Here is a 15,132-nt window from a genome sequence, read left to right on the forward strand (position 1 = left end):
AAAGGTTACATAAATATGTGATTACAGAGCCAAGACTGGAATGAATTACATTTGATTACAGTCTGGCTAGAGTACCCATATGACATGAGTCACACAAGAATGCTGGGTGTGATGGTGCAAAGCATCATGAACCTGCTGGAGGTTAACAAAAGACACAGACAAATTTCAATAAAAGCATAGTACCTCTAAGTTTTTGAGTGATTTCCTTTTCCTATAATCTTAGTTGACCTCAGACCTTCTCCCTTTCACTCTAGGGACAAGTAGGTCACCAAGTGCTGGCTCTCTTAAAAGCCCAGCAAAGAATTATTATTATTATTATTATTATTTGTATAGCGCTACCAGACGCATGCAGCGCTGAACACCTGACACAAAGAGACAGTCCCTGCTGAAAAGAGCTTACAATCTAAATATTACAGACAGACAAGATAGTTACGGGTGAGGGAAGTAATGCGCGAGAAGGAAGGAAGGGACAAGGGGAGGGTAATTGAGTAGTGGCTAGGAGCTAAAAGCAGCAGTGAAAAGGTGGGTTTTCAGCACAGATTTGAAAACAGGTAGAGATGGAGCTAGACGTATAGGTCCAGGAAGTCTGTTCCAGGCATAAGGTGCCGCGAGGGAAAAGGAACAAAGCCTAGAGTTAGCAGTGGAGGAGAAGGAGGATGACAAGAGAGACTTGTCCAGTGAGCGGAGTTCATGGGGAGGAATGTAGGGAGAGATGAGAGTGGAGAGGTAATGGGGGGCTGCAGAGTGGATGCATTTAAAGGTCAGTAAGAGAAGTTTAAACTGTATGCGGAAGCGGACAGGGAGCCAGTGAAGTGACTTGAGGAGTGGGCTAGTGTGGGTATAACAATTCTGGCGGAAAATAAGTCGTGCCGCAGAATTTTGGATAGATTGGAGAGGAGAGAGATGGCTGAGCAGAAGACCAGTGAGAAGTAAATTGCAATAGTCCAAGAGAGAGGTGACAAGGGTGTGGATAAGGGTTCTGGCAGCGTATTCAGAAAGGAAGGGACGAATTTTGCTAATGTTGTAGATAAAGAAATGACAGGTTTTGGCGATCTGTTGAATATGTGAAGAGAAGGAGAGAAAGGAATCAAAGATGACTCCAAGGTTATGAGCCGGGGAGACAGGGAGGATGTGAGAGCCATTAACAGAGACAGAGAAAGGGGGAAGAGGGGAGGTGGGTTTAGGGGGGAAAATGAGAAGTTCAGTTTTGGTCATGTTTAGCTTTAGATGGTGTTGAGACATCCAAGCAGCAATGTCGGACAAGCAGGCTGAAATTTTGTCCTGGATTGAGGTTGAGATTTCAGAATCACAGAAGCAGAGAAAACATGTTCCTGGCAACTGCAAGTTTTATTAATAGCGGGCCTGATAATCTGCCCACGGTGGTAAAGTGACTTGTAAGCACTCACAGCTGTGGACTCAACTAACCTTGGATACCCAATGCTAGGGTATATGCGCCTTCCAGCAATGAATATCCAGGTACGTGCTGCAACTCAGAAGTTAACCGGGCACTGGCCAATATTCAGACCAGTGCTGAGTTAACTTGGCAGATAAAGTTAGGGCAGCTGTCCTAACTTTATTGACATCTTAGTCAGTTAGGACTCAATTCTGTAGATGGTCCCCAAAACCGGGTGCCAGAAAATGCGCACCAAGCGCTATTCTATAAACAGCACTACAAGTTGGATGCCATTTATAAAATAGAGCTTAGCGCTGCGATCCACGCCCAATTTTGGGTGTGAGGATTTACACCACCTGAACCCTGGTGTAAAGCACCTTGCCTAAAACAGGCACAGATCCCCCAAATTCTATAACACTGCCAGCAAATCCTAGAAATGCTCCGATCCATCAACATCCCTCCCATGACCACACCCCCTTTTCAGATCCACGTGGAAAAATTTATGCGCACATATTTATAGAACAGCGACTACAAAGATGCAAGTGTAAATTCCAAATGTTGCCAATTAGCACCAATAATTGATTAGCACCCAATTATCAGAGCTAATTGGATCATTATGCAATTAAATTGATGCACAATTTGGGTGCTATATATAGAATGGCTAAATTATTATTAATTATTAATGTTTAATGGCTAAATTATTATTATTATTATTATTAGCATTTGTATAGCGCTACCAGAGGCATGCAGCGCTGAATACCTGATACAAAGAGACAGTCCCTGCTCAAAAGAGCTTACAATCTAAATTGGCCATCCCTGACTGGTTAGGGGCAGAGTCTGGGCAGAGCCACAATTTAGTTGGTTAGGGCCTTATTCTATAAAGATTATGCTCCTAAATTTATGCTCCTAAAATTTATGCTGCCAAATTACGAGCGTAATCTATGCTCCAAAATAGATTAAGCTCGTAATTTAGGAGTGTAAATTTAGGAGCATAATTTTAGGAGTGTAAATTTAGGAGCGTAAATTTTAGGAGTATAAATTTAGGAGCATAACCTTTATAGAATAAGGCCCTAACCAACTAAATTGTGGCTCTGCCCAGACTCTGCCCCTAACTAGTTAGGGATGGCCAATTAACGGCGATATTCAGTGGCAGTATCCAGTTAAGTGCCGCTGAATATTGGCAGTTGGCCAGCTGAATGTTATTTCTTAGGTTGGTCCTATGACTCAGTGGCAGTGCCACATCATGCCATGCAGATGGTTCCCCAGTTCTGCACCTTGGTTCTGCTAGGGATGAAGGTGCTGCAGACAAATGGGAATTATGGTTATCATTTAGGATGACACAAGATGAACGTGCCCTGACACACAGCTGCAGAAAGAGAACTGGTGCATGGTTTCTGGCTTCATGGGATCCATGGAAGGGTGGTGCTGTTTGAAAATAGGGTGGAAATAGACAGATAGCTGTGAAGGAGGCTCCTGGTGCCAGGTTTCCAGCCTTGTTTCCCACTGAGCTGAATAAAGAAAGAGAAAGAAAAAATCACCGGACCACCCCCCCCCCCCCCTCCTTCCATCACCAAAAAAAGTTGGGTAAGCACTGCACAAAAGTGTTTCAGTGAGTGAGTGAATGAGTGGGGTATGTGTAAGTCAGTGAGTATGTGACAGTGATCAGTGGCATAGCTAGGTAGGTCGCCAGGGGAGTGACTTCTCCCCCAAATGGTCCATTGCACCTACGCATGCCTGCGCAGTCCGCTTTCTGTTCTCCCTGATGTCACAATCTGGCTACGCTTCTGACAGTGATATGTATGTGTCAGGGTAGAATGGGCGCAGGTTAAGGGGAGTGTGCACAGAAAGGGGATTTTCTGCAAGGAGAGGGTGTTCTGTGCATCAGAGAGTCAGAAGAGCATAACAGACCTCATTTTATGACAGGATGCCAATGTGAGACGTTCTAAAAGGCAGCTAAGACCAGATTTAGTAAATGACAACCAAAATTGGGCGTCAGAAAAAAAATTGGCACGGAGAGCTATTCTATAAACAGCGCTCCAAGTTGAACGCTGGTATTTACGCCAGCTGAAGCCTGGTGTAAATGACAGTCCCCTAACTCTTGGCATCTGGGCACGGGGATGGCAGTATTCTATAACTCCGCGTGCAATTTTTTGGAACACCCCTAACTTGTATCTGGCCGCACTCCCTTTTGACTTGCATGCTAGTGGATTTAGGCGTGCAGTTACTGAAGAGCACACGGAAGATGCGCATGCAGAATCTACTTACAGCCAATTAACTGCAATCACTGTTGACTTCAATGTATTGCTAGTTAATGGCTAGTAAGCTAAATTAATTTGCACGCTCATCTTCGATCTACAAGCAAATTTCGGTGCCCATATTTAGGCGCCATGGCTGTGATATTCAGACCATGGGAGGTAGATGGGCTGCCTTCCGCGATTAGTGTCGAGGCCAGATATTCAATGCCGGGCCATTTCCGGTAACCGGCATTGACTCTCCAGTCGTATTTTTTTTGCCGGTTTCAACCTAATCGGCCAAGTCAATATTCAGCGCTGGCCAGTTAAGTTGAAACTAGCCAAAGATAGGCCAGCTAATTTGTCGGCCTAATTTTACCATTAAACTTAGCTGGTGATGCACTCGATGTCCCTAGTGAATGATAACACAATAGCAAAGCACTAACCCCCCACCTACTGGCAACAATGCAGTCGGAGGACTCCCGCTCAGCTTAGAGAAGAGTATAAAACAATCTTAGTCTAAAACAATCTTAATCTAAAACAATCTTCCAGACTGTGAATTCCATTACAGGGGCCAATATTAGGGCTAAACCTACCACTGACTTGTCTTGTGAACAGATGGTGAATTATTTTGAGGAAAAAAATGTAACTGATTTGATCTGGTTACTGGGGCAAATTGCTGGTTGTGAGGAGATTTATAGCCAGATACTAGGATTTTTTCCTCTGTTTCTGCTGGGGTTGTGAAGTTAATAGAGTTTAGATCTGTTTCAGTTGTGGAGCTTATTAAAATGGTTTCCGGGTTGAATGTTACCACATGTTATCAATGTCAAGCTTAATAAAATTATGCAGTCATGCTTAACCCCACGATACTGTCAATTGTAAATTTTGTTTCGACTCAAGGATTCTTTCTTCCAGCTTGAAGAATGTTGTACTGGCTCCTATCATAAAGAAACAAGGGTTAGATCCTAAACAAGAGAGACACTAATGGTTGATTTTCAGTCTCCCCTTTTTGGAAAAGTTGGTTCTTGCTCAGTTTAATGATTTTCGTATGGCACCCAGCCTCTCCAGCTCAGGCAACCGGGATTCAGAAAGCACCACAGCACTGCCGATGTCAGACCATATGCAAAGACATGTGGGCCAGGGCAGAAACTCCTTACTTATTTATTTAAAATATTTATTAGCCACACAATCCCAAAGTACTTGGTTGGCGGCAAACAAATCAGCATACATAATAAAAAAACCACAATACAAAATAAAACAACACAACACAACTTTTATATATAAAATATGCAAAATAAACCAGAAATATAATGCTTCATCTTGATAAAGACTGCTCATAGGAATAGCCCAGTGGTTAGTGCACCAGACTTTAATCATAGATTCAATTCTCACTGCAGCTCCTTGTGACTCTGGGCAAGTCACTTAACCCTCCATTGCCCCAGGTACAAATAAGTACATGTATATTATATGTAAACCCACTATGAATGTAGTTGCAAAAAAACTCCACAGAAAGGCAGTATATGAAGTCCCATTCCCTTCCCCTTCCCTTCCCTTCCATTCATTCCATATGCTCTTTAAACTCAAAAACCTTCCTCTGGCGAAACTCAGCGCCACGCTGCCTGCCCTGCTTTCCTGCCCCGGCACACATGCACATGCTCAATGTCATTAAAACCAAGCATGTGCTCGAGGGAGGGGGAAGCAGGTGGCGAATATTGCTCTTGGGGACCAGTCAAACCAGTAGACTTTGGGGGCCCGAACCCAAATTGGGGGGTCCCAAGCCCCTAACGCCCCCCCTGTGACTATGACACCAGTCCAGATACATCATGGCTCAAACTCCCTGAGAGCCACACGACAGCAGAAGAAAATGGAACAGCCATGCTAGAGGCAGCACTGGTCGCAAATCTTCAGAGAAGGGAGAGGAAGGAGCATTGGGGAAGAGAGTTAGGGCGTCACCACTAGATCCCAGGTCTTACAACGAAGACTACTAGCATTTTTATTCCACTTTTAAAATAAAAACTTGTTTCAACGTAGATTACAGTAAATAAAATGAAAACAAGAATAATTGAAACAAAATACATCGTAAAATAAAAGCTCATAAAATACAACCTTAGTACAAAAGAGTCTTCGTAAACATAAAAATCACAAAGATCAATAAATGTCAACTCCTATACATATATATCCAGAACTGTCTTACAATATTTGCTTGTTTATTTTTTGTTACATTAGTACCCCGCACTTTCCCACTCATGGCAGGCTCAATGCGGTAGGCAATGGAGGGTTAAGTGACTTGCCCAGAGTCACAAGGAGCTGCCTGTGCCAGGAATTGAACTCAGTTCCTCGGGACCAAAGTCCACCACCCTAACCACTAGGCCACTCCTCCACTGTTGCTACTATTTGAGATTCTACATGGAATGTTGCTATTCCAACATTCCATGTAGAAGTCGGCCCTTGCAGATCACCAATGTGGCCACGCAGGCTTCTGCATGGAATGTTGCTAGTGGAATAGCAACATTCCATGTAGAATCTCCAATAGTAGCAGCATTCCATGTAGAATCTCCAATAGTATCTATTTTATTTTTGTTACATTTGTACCCCGCACTTTCCCACTCATGGCAGGCTCAATGCGGCTTACATGGGGCAATGGAGGGTTTAAGTGACTTGTCCAGAGTCACAAGGAGCTGCCTGTGCCAGGAATCGAACTCAGTTCCTCAGGACCAAAGTCCACCACCCTAACCACTAGGCCACTCCTCCACTACTATCATGTTTTATCATTATCATGTTACCCAATGTCTATATTCTTATATATTTCCACCACTCATGATGTATTGTAAGCCACACTGAGCCTGCAAAAAGGTGGGAAAATGTGGGATACAAATGCAATAAATAATAAAAATACCTTCATTGCATAAATATACAGGAGGCAAGTCTTTTTCAATTCAAAGGAAGCTCTGGATGAGGGGGCATAGGATGAAGGTTAAAGGGGGTCAGACTCAGAGGTAACCTTCTTCGCGGAAAGGGTGGTGAATTTGTGAACAGCTTCCCGGTGGAGGTGGTGGAGATGCAATCTGTAACTGAATCCAAGAAAGTTTGGGACAGGTGCATAGGATTTCTAAGGGAGAGGAAAGGATGCCAGCATTTAAAACAACATTGACCACCATGATTTTTATATTACCTGATACAGCCAGTGTAAAAACAAACCAAACAGCTGACCATGGGAACTGAAAACTGACCTGTAAATATGTACTTTCAAGAAGGAAGAATGGAGTAAGAGAGATGTGACACAAATATTTAAATATCTAGCATGCTTTCGTAAAGCACCAGAAAGTAGGTATAGATGCCTAGAACAGACTTCCAACAGAAGTGGCAGAAGCTAAAAGCATGACAGAATTCAAATGTACATAAGTAATGCCACACTGGGAAAAGACCAAGGGTCCATCGAGCCCAGCATCCTCTCCACGACAGCGGCCAATCCAGGCCAAGGGCACCTGGCAAGCTTCCTAAACGTACAAACATTCTATACATGTTATTCCTGGAATTGTGGATTTTTCCCAAGTCCATTTAGTAGTGGTTTATGGACTTGTCCTTTAGGAAACCATCTAACCCCTTTTTAAACTCTGCCAAGCTAATCGCCTTCACCACGTTCTCCGGCAATGAATTCCAGAGTTTAATTATGCGTTGGGTGAAGAAAAAGTTTCTCTGATTTGTTTTACATTTACTACACTGTAGTTTCATCGCATGTAGGGTTACCATTTTGTGTCCTCTGAAAAAGAGGACACATGTCACGCCCCCTACCCCGCCCCCGCCATGCCTCATGCCCCGCCCCACCACGCCCCCTTCGGGTCCTCGTTCCGCCCCTATTCCCCGCCCCCCGTCACATAGTCCCCTCCCCCCCTCTCACATACCCCCCCCTCACTTACTATCTAGCCCTGGTGGTCTAGTAGTGTCTTCTCTTCGGGGCAGGAAAGAGCCCCCTCTTTCCTGCCCGGAGCGCTGCCTGCCCTTGCCTGCCCTTGCCTGCTGCATCCTCCTCGGTCTGGCTGGGGATTCAAAATGGCCACCGAGAGTTGAAGCGGCCTCGCGAGAGTTCAACTCTCGGCGGCCATTTTGAATCCCCAGCCAGACCGAGGAGGATGATAGATAGGGGAGGCAGCGCTCCGGGCAGGAAAGAGGGGGCTCTTTCCTACCCCGAAGACGTCACTAGACCACCAGGGAACATGGTAAGGAAGGGGAGGGGACAGGGGAGACCATACCCACGGCGCCGATCGCCCACACGCACGCGCCAGCCCGCACCCGCGCCCACGTTTGTCCAGAAATCCGGACAAACGTGGGTGCAGGCAAAATCCGCCGGACGCCCCGGACATGCCCTCAAAAAGAGGACATGTCCGGGGAAATCCGGACGAATGGTAACCCTAATCGCATGTCCCCTAGTCCTAGTATTTTTGGAAAGCGTGAACAGACGCTTCACATCCACCTGTTCCACTCCACATGCAGGTGAAGATAAACACAGAGGGACCTTGGAAACAGAGAAAAAGAAGGAGTAGACCAGAGATATTAATAGAAAGAATGGGTGAACCAAATAACCCCTATCTGTCAGTATCTTCTAGGCTGCTGTTGCTAACAACATGGGAGGACTGTGGGCCTAGAATGACAAGAGCAGAAGCTAGAAAAAAAGGAAAGAAGTTGAAAGAGGTTCAAAGGGCATAAAAAGGTGAAAAAGAGGAGAATTTACTTACATTAACATTGCCCTCAGTGTATTCAATGAACAGATGACAAACCTTGTTGTACTGTACCTGTTAAGTGTATTGGTCTGCAAACTAGTTAACCCTTTCATAGTCATAGACAACCCTAATGTAACCCGGTGGGTTATATATATATATTTTTTTTTACCTGGGGTCCGGAGGAAGCTACACTAATCCTGCCAGCTTGGTGCCATTTAACACATTTATAAATGATCTGGAAATCGGAACCACGAGTCAGGTGATTAAATTTACAGATGACACAAAACTATTCAGTGTTGTCAAAGTGCATGCGGATTGTGAGAAATTGCAGTGTATACAATGAATTTTCAGAATTATTTGTTTTGCTGGAAAAAAAGAAACAAATATATACAATATTTGGCAAAGACATTTGAATGTTACTTGCTCAGAAAACAGAACTGTCTCTACTCTGCCCCTGAAGACCAGAGAAAGCCTGAAACAAAAGGACTATTGGATGGCCCACCAGTATAACAACAGAACTAGCTAGCTGAATACTAAACAGTTAATCACCACATCTCCAAAGAACAAAAGTCTGCATATTGACAGCAATCGAAAAGACTGGAAAGCCCATCTACCTGAAACTCCCAGACAATGAACCACCTAATCTTACAAAAGAAAGCCCATCTACCTGAAACTCCCAGACAATGAACCACCTAATCTGACAAAAGAAAGCCCATCTACCTGAAACTCCCAGACAATGAACCACCTAATCTGACAAAAGAAAGCCCATCTACCTGAAACTCCCAGACAATGACTCTTTTAATCCTGTCAAGTAACTTCTGGAGTGTGTACAACAGCACTGTGATTGGTTAGACAGGAAACGTGACCAGCTACCATGCTCCATCTCAAAAACCAGAAAGAACCAGTTTTCAGCTATCCTGAGTTTTCATTGAATCAAATACACCCCACTTGACTTCAGCCTATGGCTCAACAAAAAATTATAAAAAAAAAATTAAACACTCTCAGTCTGGTATCTTCTCTTCTCTTTACATCTCTGGACCTGCACCTTTCCTTGGACCTGCCTGCTAGATGATCTGTACCTCTCTGGACCTTCACTGAATCTCTCTGGGACAAGCCAGGTTCCATACTCAACAAATCTGCCAAACAGACTTCTTTTCCAGCAAGGACCTCCTTCACCACTCTAACCATCAGCAGGAAGACTTCATCTGAGCCTCAATCAAAGTGAGTTACTATTAAGACAGTCTAATTAATAATTCAGACTTTCTAACAATATTTGTCTTGTGGCACATTTCCCTTCTATGTGGATTACAATAATTTTCCTATCATCTAGTACATTATCATAGATCCCCCCAAATTCTATATAATGCAACTTGAGTTGTGTGCGCAAATCAGGACATATTCTGATTTGCATGCACAACTCAATTGGTTAACAAGCCAATCAGTGCTGATAATTGGATATTAACAAGCAATTATTGGCACTAATTAGAAATTACATGCACTACTCGCTAAGCATATTCTATAAAGTAGTTCGTGTAACTTTTACCACGTGACTCTTAAAAGGGGGTGTGGCCATTGGAAGAGCATGGGTGGGTCATGAGCGTTCCTAAAATTTTCACATACTGTTATAAAATAACCGGTTCTGTGCCTAAAGTTAGGCGTGGGCATGTACACCAGCTTTTCATTGGTGTAAATAACTGTGCCTAAATTTTAGTTGCGTGGATGGCGCTACACATATTGTATAAACCACGCCTAACTTTAGGTGCTGTTTATAGAATACACGTAGCCACATTTTCCATCCACGCAAATTTTTTCGGCGCCAAATATAGAATCTAGCTCATAACCCTGAATCGTCAATACAGCCAGAAATCATACATTATCCAGAAAGCCCTTTTGCATTACTAAATTGTTGAAATTAATGAAAAGTAATTAGACTCAAATCAAAATAGGGGGAAAGTCATTCTATGCTATGTCCTTTTGCTATTCTGTAGCTAGAAGATTGAGGGGCCCTTTTACTAAGCTGCGTAAGTGTGTACGCGCATCCTAAGTGCATCAGTTTTGAACTACTGCTTGGCTACCACATGGCCCGGGCGGTAATTTCGTTTTTTATGCGCATCTGCTATGCGCTGGAAAGTTTTCCGGCTTGCGGCGCTAACTGGGTAGTAATCGCCATTGTATGTGCGCTGACGATTACCGTCCAGTTAACGTGTGAGACCTTACCACTAAGTCAGTGGGTGGTGGCAAGGTCTCAGGCCCAAAATGGATGCACGCCAATTTTCATTTTGCTGCACATCCATTTTTGGCCAAAAAAAAAGGCCTTTTTTGCAGGTGAGGCGCCTCCACCAGTGCAGGCCATTTTTTGGCATACCTTAGTAAAAGGACCCACGAAAGGACTTCAGTTCACAATTACTCTCAATTCCTGTCAGTCTGGGATACCTTTTACTGAATCAATATAACGATTATCCAAGATTGATGATGTGTATGAGTTTTAAGAGTCTGTAAGGTTCTCTTCTTCAAAATGTGACCACATGGAGGGGCATAATCGAACGAAAATGTCTATCTCCATGGGCGTTTATCTCCGAGAACGGGTCTGTGAAGGGGCGGACCGAACCGTATTTTCGAAAAAAATAGACGTCCATGTTTTATTCGACAATTTGTGAGCTGGGCGTTTTTGTTTTTCAGCGATAATGGAAAATGAAAGCGCCCAGCTCAAAAACGAATAAATCCAAGGCATTTGTTCGTGGGAGGGGCCAGGATTCATAGTGCACTGGTCCCCCTCACATGCCAGGACACCAACCGGGCACCCTAGGGGGCACTTTTACAAAAAAAAAAAAAAAAAAAGGTAAAAGAGCTCCCAGGTGCATAGCACCCTTCCCTTATGTGTTGAGCCCCCCAAATCCCCCTCAAAACCCAATGCCCACAAGCCTACACCATTACTATAGCCCTAAGGGGTGAAGGGGGGCACCTACATGTGGGTACAGTGGGTTTGGGGGGGTTGGACGACTAAGCATTAAGCAGCACAATTGTAACAGGTAGGGGGGGATGGGCCTGGGTCCACCTGCCTGAAGTCCACTGCACCCCCTAACAACTGCTCCAGGGACCTGCATACTGCTGCCAGGGAGGTGGGTATGACATTTGAGGGTGAAAATAAAAAGTTGTGAAACATCATTTTTTGTGGTGGGAGGGGGTTAGTGACCACTGGGGGAGTCAGGGAAGGTCATCCCTGATTCCCTCTGGTGGTAATCTGGTCATTTAGGGCACTTTTTGGTGCCTTATTCGTGAAAAAACAGGGTCCAGGAAAAGTGACCTAAATTCTAGCTACAAACGCATACTTTTTTTCCATTATCGGCGAAAGGCGCCCATCTCTCCTTGGCCTATAACCACGCCCCAGTTCCGCCTTCGCCATGCCTCTGACACGCCCCCGTCAACTTTGTACGCTTCCGCGATGGAGTGCAGTTGAAAACGTCCAAAATCGGCTTTCCATTATACCGATTTATTCGTTTTTGTGAGATAAACGTCTATCTCCCGATTTGGGTCGAAATCTAGGCGTTTTTCTCTTTCAATTATAAGGTGGATAGTGTATTTAGAAAAGTATGTTGGATCTTTAGTCTGAATAATGCTACGGCAGACGATGTTCAAAGCACATGGAAAACATTATCAAAACGCTGCAATGTGTATCCAATGCTCACCTGATACAAAGGCCACTTTTTCTTTCAATATGGGCAGCACATCAGTAGCTTTTAAGCCGTCATTTCGAAAAGACCCTGCGGAAGAAGCAGAAAGCAACAACGATAAATTAGAACTGGTTTTCTGCAGATTGTATTCTACAAAAAGGAAAAGAAAACCACTGGAAACATTTTCTTTAAAAAAACACACCAAATATGGGTGATTTATTAAATTTTTCTGTCAGTTTTCACCAGTGCCAGAACCACAGCAGTGTTTATTTCCCTGTTGAAAATCAGATGTTTTTTGATGTTGATAACACTGATGCAAAACTTTCATAAAGGAGCCCCTGTTTCACTTGAACTGCAGCGATCTGTGGAATGCTCTGGCAATGAACAGGTATGGTAAATGACGTACGTCTGTTTTTTTCATTACGATGATAAAGCTTCTCTTGTCGGTACAGTTCAGATATTTGTAACTCATTCCACAACAGACTCTGGTATTTCATCAGCTGTTAATCAACACAACTGAAGTTTCTGAAGGACATTACAACACACCTGTCAGCGTCTACCGAATATCCATCACAGCAGCGAGAGCCACCAGCTAGCAACCCATGGAAAGGAATGCTTTGTGGTGTTCTGTTCTCGTCAACGCTGCTTTCCTTATTTACCACCTCTCCATGAAGTACAAAGACAGAATATTTTTCTAAAGAATGAGGATTCTGGAGCCCACTGCTAACCCGGGAATTTCTAGGAATTTCACCAAGGGTAGGGGTTCATGGAATCTCAGTTTTGACCGTATAAGCCCAGTGAATGAGATTAACATAGTCATGTGCACAGAAACACAGAGATAAAGACCATGTGGCCGCCCAATCAACTCAGTTACTCCTGCCTACGTTTGCTGAAGCTACGCATGCTTCCCTGGCGTTAACCATGCGAGCCAGATTCCTGTATCACTCCAGCTGTGGCCGTTAATTTTCTTTACCTTTACTGCAACCCACTGAGCTTAGTTTTTCTCCCAAGCCCATCTTTAGTGTCTATCAACAAGCAGAGACAAAGCTTAAAATCAGGGTTCAAATCCCACTTCTCTCATTGGCACTCCTTACTACTACTACTACTACTTAGCATTTCTATAGCGCTGCCAGGGTTACGCAGCGCTGTACAAGTTTAAACATGGGGAAGGACAGTCCCTGCTCAAGAGAGCTTACAATCTAAAGGTAAAAACTATGTAGTCAGTGTAGGTATCAGGAATGGGAAGGTGGTTAGGCACCAAAAGCAAGGGAGAAGAGATGGGCCTTGAGTAAGGACTTGAAAATGGGCAGGGAGGGCGCATGGCGTATGGGCTCAGGAAGTCTGTTCCAGGCATAAGGTGATGCGAGGCAGAAGGGGCGGAGTCTGGAGTTAGCGGTGGTGGAGAAGGGTACAGAAAGGAATGATTTGTCCTGAGAGCAGAGGTTACGGGTGGGAACATATGGGGAGAGGAGGGTAGAGAGGTAATGGGGGGCTGCAGATTGAGTGCACTTGAAGGTCAATAGGAGAAGCTTGAACTGTATACGGTAGCGGATCGGGAGCCAGTGAAGCGACTTGAGGAGAGGGGTGATATGAGAGTATCGGTTCATGCGGTAGATAAGACGTGCGGCGGAATTTTGGACAGATTGAAGGGGGGATAGGTGGCTAAGCGGGAGGCCAGTGAGGAGAAGGTTGCAATAGTCAAGACGAGAGGTAACGAGCGAGTGGACGAGGGTTCAGGTGGTCTGTTCAGAGAGGAATGGGTGAATTTTGCTAATATTATAGAGGAAGAAGCGACAGGTCTTAGCTGTCTGCTGGATATGGGCAGAGAAGGAGAGGGAAGAGTAAAAAATGACTCCGAGATTGCGGGCTGAAGAGACGGGGAGGATGAGGGCGTTGTCAACAGAGACAGAAAGTGGGGGAAGAGGAGAAGAGGGTTTGGGTGGAAAGACAAGGAGCTCAGTCTTTGCCATGTTCAGTTTCAGATGCCGGTTGGACATCCAGGCAGCGATGTCTGAAAGGCAGGCCGAAACTTTGACCTGGGTTTCAACTGTGATGTCGGAAGTGGAGAGGTAAAGCTGGGTATCATCAGCATAGAGATGGTACTGGAAACCATGTGATGAGATCAATGAGCCCAGGGAAGAGGTGTATATCGAGAAAAGAAGCGGTCCAAGGACAGATCCTTGAGGGACCCCAACAGAGAGTGGGACGGGGGTGGAAGAACAGCCATTAGAAAATACTCTGAAGGTGTGTTGGGAAAGATACGAGGAGAACCAGGAGAGGACAGAGCCCTGGAACCCAAATGAGGACAGTGTGTCAAGAAGTAAATTATGATTGACGGTGTCAAAGGCGGCAGATAGGTCGAGGAGGATGAGGATGGAATAGTGACCTTTGGATTTGGCAAGGAACAGGTCATTGCAGACTTTAGAGAGTGCTGTTTCTGTTGAGTGTAGTGGGCGAAAGCCGGATTGAAGCGGGTCGAGGACGGCCTGAGAGGAGAGGAAGTCAAGGCAGCGGCTGTGGACAGCACGTTCAAGTAATTTGGAGAGGAAGGGTAGAAGAGAGATGGGGCGGTAGTTGGAGGGACAGGTGGGGTCAAGTGATGGTTTTTTGAGAAGTGGTGTGACTACAGCGTGCTTGAAGGTGTCAGGGACAGTGGCAGTGGAGAGAGAGAGGTTGAGGATGTGACAGATTGAGGGGTTAACTGTAGGAGAGATATTGGTAAGCAGATTGGTGGGAATGGGATCAGAGGAACAGGTGGTGCACTTAGAGGAAGAAAGAAGGCGAGCAGTTTCCTCTTCGGTGATCTCAGGGAAGTAGGAGAAGGAGGCCAGGTTAGGTTGGTTGAGGGAGTGGGTTAAGAAGTCACAGGGAGGAGAAGGCTTGGAAGTGAATTCAAGGTTTATCTTCTGCACTTTATCGCGGAAGTAGTCAGCTAGTGTTTGAGGAGAGAGAGAGGGGGGGTGGGAGCGGAGGATACTTTAAGTAGGGAGTTGAAGGTGGTGAAGAGGCGACGAGGGTTGGAGCCAAGAGAATTGGTTAATTGAGAATAATATTCCTGTTTGGCAAGGAATAGGGAGGACTGGAAGGAGGATAGCATGAATTTGAAATGGGTGAAGTCT

At 44.8% G+C, this 15,132-nt stretch overlaps 1 protein-coding gene across 1 annotated transcript in view; it reads right to left on the reverse strand.

Annotated features, from left to right (window-relative positions):
* Positions 1 to 15,132, reverse strand: part of KALRN (kalirin RhoGEF kinase) — a 1,371,746-nt gene that overhangs the window by 881,552 nt on the left and 475,062 nt on the right. The window contains exon 2 of the mRNA XM_030208706.1: positions 12,029 to 12,103. Coding sequence (XP_030064566.1) covers positions 12,029 to 12,103 — 75 coding nt within the window. The remainder of the gene's footprint in view (positions 1 to 12,028; positions 12,104 to 15,132) is intronic.

This window comes from Microcaecilia unicolor, chromosome 7, assembly GCF_901765095.1.
Source record: "Microcaecilia unicolor chromosome 7, aMicUni1.1, whole genome shotgun sequence".
In the NCBI taxonomy this organism is placed as follows: domain Eukaryota; kingdom Metazoa; phylum Chordata; class Amphibia; order Gymnophiona; family Siphonopidae; genus Microcaecilia; species Microcaecilia unicolor.